Source organism: Seriola lalandi, unplaced genomic scaffold (genome assembly GCF_002814215.2).
Source record: "Seriola lalandi dorsalis isolate HSWRI2012SDOR001 ecotype SW California unplaced genomic scaffold, Sedor1 jcf7180002054043, whole genome shotgun sequence".
Lineage (NCBI taxonomy): Eukaryota > Metazoa > Chordata > Actinopteri > Carangiformes > Carangidae > Seriola > Seriola lalandi.
Genome location: NW_019524596.1, coordinates 235,813 through 243,033, shown reverse-complemented (window position 1 = coordinate 243,033; position 7,221 = coordinate 235,813). Strand labels below are relative to the sequence as shown.

Genomic DNA, 7,221 nt, shown 5'->3' with positions numbered 1-7,221 from the left:
GGGTTATGGCCAGGCAGCTGGGCTCTTTGTTGCCATGTCTCTCTCAGAGAGATAAAAGCTGTTTTTTATAGGTCTGTCTGTCAGCCCAGCCTTTTACTGAGCAAGGGGAGACCACACTAACCCAGACACCAGGAACAGGTCCAAATGGGGTTTTAAACAGATTGGGTCCCGCTCCCCTACAGCGTCGGGACCGGCCAGGACTGCTTGTAAATTTCAGATTTGAAGTATTTCCTGGATGACAGCAGTTTTCATTGCTGTACAATAGTTATTCCAGTTAAAACAAGTTAATGTGATGATGAGAGTAAATAGGCTCTCTTTCATGTTGGTGAAAGAGAAGGAAATCCTCTTTGTTCAATGTGCCAGAAGGGGACACAGTGCAGTTTTGCTAGTGCTATTTTGTAGAGTTTCACAGCACTGACAAAATTATATGTTACCATACTGACTCAGGATCTCAGTATCAGTGACTATATTTTGGCTCTGATGAATGTTGCTTTCATACAGTAATGGCAAAATGATCTCAGAAAAAGATCAAAAATATTTACTATGGTGGTAAAACAGGTAGAGGCATTTGTTGTTTAGTCCACCATTAAAAAAATCATCCAAATTCAGAAAGTAGTTTCAGATTACTACAGTGTAACCTCTGGGGTAATTAAAAGATAACATGTAAACTACATAGACAGTCGCTCAATGTTGAAACCAGAATACAGACATTTAGAGACTTTAATCAGAGCAGGTGTGTCCACTGTCCCTGAGGCAGAATCTCAACCATATCCTAACCAAGCCTTTGATGTTACAGACTAGTAAAGAGTCCATCATACATTGCCTTTACCTGCATGATTCAACTGTTTGCCTTCTACTGAAATACAAACTCACTCACAACTCATTGTAACAAAGTGAAGCAACTACTGAGTCCTTCTATCCATGTCTCCTTGAATCCAAAAAATGTAAACAAAAATTAATCAGCCATTATTTCAATAGCTACATAATTGTTTCAGTCATTTTTCAAGCAAAAATTGTGATGTTTTTGACATTAAATAATTAATCGCAATAAGCAATTAAGCAATAAAGCATTAATGAAAATAATGGTTTGGTGCAGCCTTACATGTAATATAAATACACAGATATGCCTGTATCTATACTCAGTCTCTCAGTTTGGGCCATCTTTTATTCCGTGTATGTATAATGTAAAAATGACATAAACAGTGCTGACCTTCCTTATAAAGCACTGCAAGCACAACAACCTTAACCTGAAGAAAACTTGAATATTTGTGCTGTTAAAAACTTACATGACACACAAGAAGACAACGTTGCAGTGTGTACAGCGCAGAGTCTGAAGTCTGGGATGATGAAGTTCAGTGCTGACAGGCCACTGACTCCTCCATTGCTCTCTCCCTCTGTATAATCAAAGACAGTCAGTCTCCAGAGAGCCGTCACTCTCAAACTAAAGGGCCAGCCTTGCATGGTACAGGCTGCCTACAGCCACCTGAGACCGCCCCCCTATTGAGTGGCTGACAACTTGTAACATTAGCCAGTGTGTTACAGCCAGGCCATCCATCAAGCCTTGCACCCTATAGTGGCTCTGGTGGTGTGGGGCCCACAGGCGGAGACCCATGGAGGGCGTTGGGAACACTCTGTAACTCTTGATGACATCCACCAACCAGTAATTGGATTCTGTCTAACTTGTAATACCTCGGGGAACATAGGTTGTTTTTGCATTACACCCCAACTCCCATCCATTAATTTAATTTAGTTTATATTTAGCATTAGCTTTACGTGGCCTTGTCAGCCACAAAGTTAATTTCCATGGTAGAAAGCGGTTTGGTGGCAGACCCTCGCTGTGTCAGTGGAGTACAGAGGCAACTGGGTAATAATGGTGACAGCAGCACTAACTGACAGATACAGGGTGTATAGTTTCGACTCTGTAATTACAACTGTGTGTGTACCCATCCCTTACTGTATCCACATCACAGAGACGTCTCTTTCCTATTATCCCCCACTGCTATCAGCAGGCGGGGGCTTTGCAGTACAGTGCTGTGCTGGCTTGGAGAAGATAAGCCGGTAATCACTATGTATTGTGTTAAATCACTTTATTTACTTTATTTATTTGTTTGGCCAAACAGTATCACAGGCCTGCTGCTGGACATGGCAAATTTGATTTGAACTACTCACCAGGCCCGTAACAGCATATAAACATGAGAAGTGAAAGCTGCTGTCCAACCTCCGTAAATGGACAAGAAATTAGGAAGTGTTTGTTTCCTGTGTGAGGAGGGAAAAGGATGTGATTATGTCAATCCCACAGGAACTCAGGTGTTTTTGTTCTCAAAGATCTCATTGTGCTGAGTGCAGGCAGTGCTACAATATCCTACTTAAGCAAGAAGCACCGTTACTGCACTTTAAACATTACTCAAGCAGCAGTGACATTACTTGTGTTGAGAACAATTGAAGCCCAAGTGCAAATGTTTTGAGCAACACTTACTTTGATACATATGGTCACAATGAAAGGACCAATGTGGCATCATGACTGTGACCATTTCCCCAAACAGTGCACCATAAATCCACTGTCCATTTCAGTCAGGCTTGATTGCATAATTGTAGACTATGGTTATGGCCCTTTCTAAAAGCAGTGCAATACAGAAGATTTCACACATAAAGTTCAGTATACTTCATGAGGATTACTACTCAGCCTGTAAAAGCAACTGTGTAATGTCCTTTGTAAGAGCTTTATAGGAGCTTTGTCAAGTCTGAAAAAGTAACCCAGATGATTCCATGAGGTGGTTTACACCTGTTTTTGATTTGTTTTTAATCCTTGTCTCACAATCTTCTCACTTGAATGTGCAATACTAGATTTCTGGAGTACCTCCTCTTACTAATTGATCTTCAAAAAAAGTCAGTAAATAAAAACATTCTCCATAATTGTGATGAGAGTACTTTTAAGGAGTTAATTACGCTTTAATTTCTGTACACAAAATATGAAACTACAGCCAGGTGGCTATTAGCTAAATTTAGGATTAAAACTGTAAGCAGGGAGAAATAGATGCTCTGGGTCTATCTAAAACTGAGAGATACAGTGAGCAGCACCTCTAAAGCTCACTAATTAACATGTTTTATTTGGTTTGTTTAACCAGTACACAAATAGAAAAGTCAAAATATGCTGCAACTACCCAGGCTAGCTGTTTCCCCCTGCTTCCAGTCTTTATACTACGCTAAGCTAACTGTCTCCTGGTTCTTGCTCCATATGCACAGAAATGATAGTGGTATTAACCCTCTCATTTTAGCGAGAAAGTTTATTTCCCAAAATGTTGAACTGTTCCTTTAAAATCATACAACATCAAAAATTAAGGGTTAAATTGATTAACCCAAACCGTGTAGCTACACCGGTCCAGGCTATCACATGATGTTCATGTTGATGGATTAATTACTGCGTGACACTTTTCCTTTGACCTTGAAATTAACTATTGTTGGACAGAGGATGCCTTAGTTTCCACATAAAGTAAAAACATATTTCACTGTCCGCACCACAGATTATAAAGAGACCACACACACTCAGTGAGGCAGATGAGCTGAAGAGAGTGACACAGAGAGACAGGAAGCAGGAGACTGAGGTGACTGTACAATAAACTCAGATAAGACATTGTAATTTAAACTGGTGGGCCCGGCCGTAGGTCTTGTTACATGTGCGTCAGTTATCTTTTGATATTTGTCTCCAGCTTATCGTCCACTGGACACACAAAATGATTGGTCATTCAGTATGTTTCCATTATCTCCTTCTTCCTGTCTCTTTCATTTCTGCACCTATCCGTTCAATACAGAGCCTTAGGCCTTCAGCCTGTGGTGCAGGGAAGTGTGAACTGATGATGGGAGTGGTAGCAGGGGAAAAGCTCATCTTTGTCCAGATCTTTGGGTGCGCTTTTTGTCAGTTTTAGTCATGCTAGTGGTGTGGCTGTAGGGGTGGCAATGTCAGTCGGTCAGTCCACTACTTTGGTCCAGACTGAAAAATCTCAACAGTTATTGTATGGCTTAAATTTGTCCTCAAAATCATGGTCCCCAGAAGATGAATCACAATAATTATGGTGACATTTGTGGTTAAGACAGAAATGTCATCGTGCAATGTATGCCAGATGTTCCTTCTAAGTTAGTGACACTCTTATTAGCCTCAGCTGTACTTTTTGCTTAGTGCTAATTAGCAAATATTGGTATGCTAAGATGCTAAGCTATGGTGATAACATCGCTAAACACTGATGACAATGCTGATTCTCTGAAACATACTTTATGCCTAAATGTTTGGGAAAAATAAAGACTGCATTTCTTCATCTGTCTAGTTCACCCAACACTATAAAATCTCACAAAAGACTTGACATGATGACCTTTCTGCTTACACCACCTCACACAAGTAAACTACCATATGTGTTGACATGTTGCAAAGGACTTTTATCCACCACCACCCTCTTCTGTGCTAGATTTTTTTTTTTCTATCTATCATTTTGGTTTTCTTTACAACGAGCCTCTCAGGGATGCTAGCATAGCTGTAGACTTGTCTTGACTTCTTCTCGAACTTAGTGCGTATCCTGAGCTAAATGTTGGTGCTTTTCTTTTTTTTTTTTTTTGCTGGGTAAATGTGTCACTCCTTGAAGGCACATCACTTAACTAGCACATGGTCATCCTTTTTCACAGATGAAATTCATGCCTGCTGCACAGCAAGGCTGCCACACATCATATGTAAAGATGCATTTTTAAGACACTGGAAGATAAATTTAAAGCCCCTGCGTTATCAGCCAGCTTCAGACTATCTGCCTCTAATGGAGACGATGATTACCAACAAAGCAACGGATAGTTCCCAAACTGAAATCTCTGTGGAGGGCTGTTGAGACTTGTGAGGACACGGAGTCTCTCTCTCCCTCTCTCTTGCCTGTGCTATTTCAGAATCAAAGTGCTCATCGTTCATCTATTATTCAATCTGTTTCACTCCACTGTTTCTCTTTCTGTTTTCACATACACCATTTAGTCTCAGCCCACTTGGTGGAGCTATATTTATTTTTGGAGTCTAGATTTTCCTCTGTTCATGACTGAGAAGTACTTCTAATCACTTTGTGGCCCTTTAATGTTGTTTCTCATGGATCTGCACAGAGACACGTGCTATTATGTTGTATCTATTCGATTCTTCATAAAATACTGCAAATGCCTGTCACAGTTTCCCACAGCCCAAGATGATGTCTACAATAGTTTGTTCGGTCTGACCAACAAGTCAAAACCCCAAGGAATCTAAATATCAATCATATAACAAAGAGAAACGCGGCACATATTCACATGTGAGAAGCGGAAACCTGAGACTGTTTTTGCTTGATAAATAACAAACAAATAACTGATCAGCAAAAGTGTTTCCAGATCATTTTTTGTCAATCAAATAATCAATTTATTGTCTAATCTGCTCTACAGTGCTTCATAATAATACACAGTGGTAATACTTTGTCATCATTGTTAGCATTTAAACATGTCATTTTCCAATGACAGCAAGAAGGTTCCGGGTTCGAGTCCCGGCTCGGACATGGGATCTTTCTGTGTGGAGTTTGCATGTTCTCCCCGTGCCAGTGTGGGTCCTCTCCGGGTACTCCGGCTTCCTCCCACTGTCCAAAGACATGCAAAATGGGGGCTAGGCTAATTGGATACTCTAAATTGACCATAGGTGTGGCTGTGAGTGTGAATGGTTGTCTGTCTCTATGTGCCCTGCGATGGACTGGCAACCTGTCCAAGGTGTACCCCGCCTCTCGCCCGAAAAGCTGGGATAGGCTCCAGCCCCCCCGCAACCCCACTAGAGGATAAGCGGTAGAAAATGGATGGATGGATGGATTTTCCAATGAAACCTATGTATCTCTAAAACATTTTTTTGTTGAACTGAAAGATCCTGTGTTCTTACTTCTATATGTAAATAAACCCTTTAAACACCAATTCAATTATCTAAAAAACCCCAATGATGAAAACAAGGATTTTCTTAGCTCATGAAAAGTCATTTAGAGCTGGTTTTCACAGGACTATAGGGGGGGTCATTTAGTTTAGTTTGAAAATAAGCCAAGGAAAAGATAGCATGTTTTATAATATAATAGCAGGTGCACTAATAGACTGCTAATGCACATCTGTAGGTTATGAGAGAGGATATAGTTGACTGCCTTTGCTATCTGAGCACAGACTGTAACCTCATGTAGCCTGGTGCAAATTTAGAGAGGAGGAGTGTGTGTGTGTGTCAGGGGGCCATCGTAGAAATGTTTGTGCTCTTGAAACCAGACTCTAAGAGGTTTTCAGGATGCTATTTTTAATGTAATTTTTCCATGCACACAAGTTTAATACAATGTCATTACACAGGATACTGTGTTTCTCTGGTAGAATAATTTCCAAAAAAGAAAAAAAAAAATCATTCCAAACTTTTGGCTCCAGCTTGAATTAATTGGCATCAGCAATCTGTTCACACTGAGGTCAGCAGAGTCACCACTAATGAAAGAAAGAGAGAAACAAAGGTAGTGTAGTGAACAAAAGTGTCAGGTCAGTTGAGCTTGTTGCTCAGTTTTTGTGAGGAAGAGAGTTTTGGCTCAAAGCTACAGTGATATAACAATGAGCCATTATTTACATCTGAGAATGTATCGGTGTTGATTCAACGACATGATTAATGGCCGTTGATGTTTTTGTAAGTTACGATCTGAGGTTTGTCCCCTCCTGAATCTCCACACAGGCAGGCAGCTAGGTGACCGCTGCCCGGCTGTCACCGCCTGTAGTAGATTCCTATTCACACAGCTCTGAAAGGGCATATTTAATGACCTCTCATTATCATTCCTCTCGGAGGAAATAATTTCCAAACCGTCTCTACTTTACTGATTAGGCCTCGAAGGATTCCCCTGATGTCGTTTCCACTTTCTCCCTCTTCCCCTCTAATGCAGCTCTGTCCCTTGAGTTCTCATTTGTATAAGTGCTTTTCCGTGACCCCGCTGTCCCCAAAGCTTTTCTTCTGGTTCCCTACTCTCTGCCACCACTCTCCCTCAAAACATGTCTTTTATGTAACATTGATGTCTTTAACTGTTTCTTTATCTCCCCTTTTCTCTCTCTGCAGAATGATACCTGGTCAGAGCTGTACTCCTTTGCTGTATTCAAGGCAATGAGCCACATGCTGTGCATCGGTTATGGCCGGCAGGCCCCGGAAAGTCTATCAGATATCTGGCTCACCATGCTGAGTATGAT

At 41.0% G+C, this 7,221-nt stretch overlaps 1 protein-coding gene across 1 annotated transcript in view; it reads left to right on the top strand.

Moving 5' to 3' along the window:
• The window catches only part of LOC111652615 (potassium/sodium hyperpolarization-activated cyclic nucleotide-gated channel 2), a 32,902-nt gene that overhangs the window by 7,723 nt on the left and 17,958 nt on the right, over positions 1-7,221 (top strand). Inside the window, exon 4 of the mRNA XM_023402938.2 lies at positions 7,094-7,221. This exon is cut by the window's right edge and continues 91 nt beyond it. Within this exon, the coding sequence (XP_023258706.1) occupies positions 7,094-7,221 (128 nt within the window). The remainder of the gene's footprint in view (positions 1-7,093) is intronic.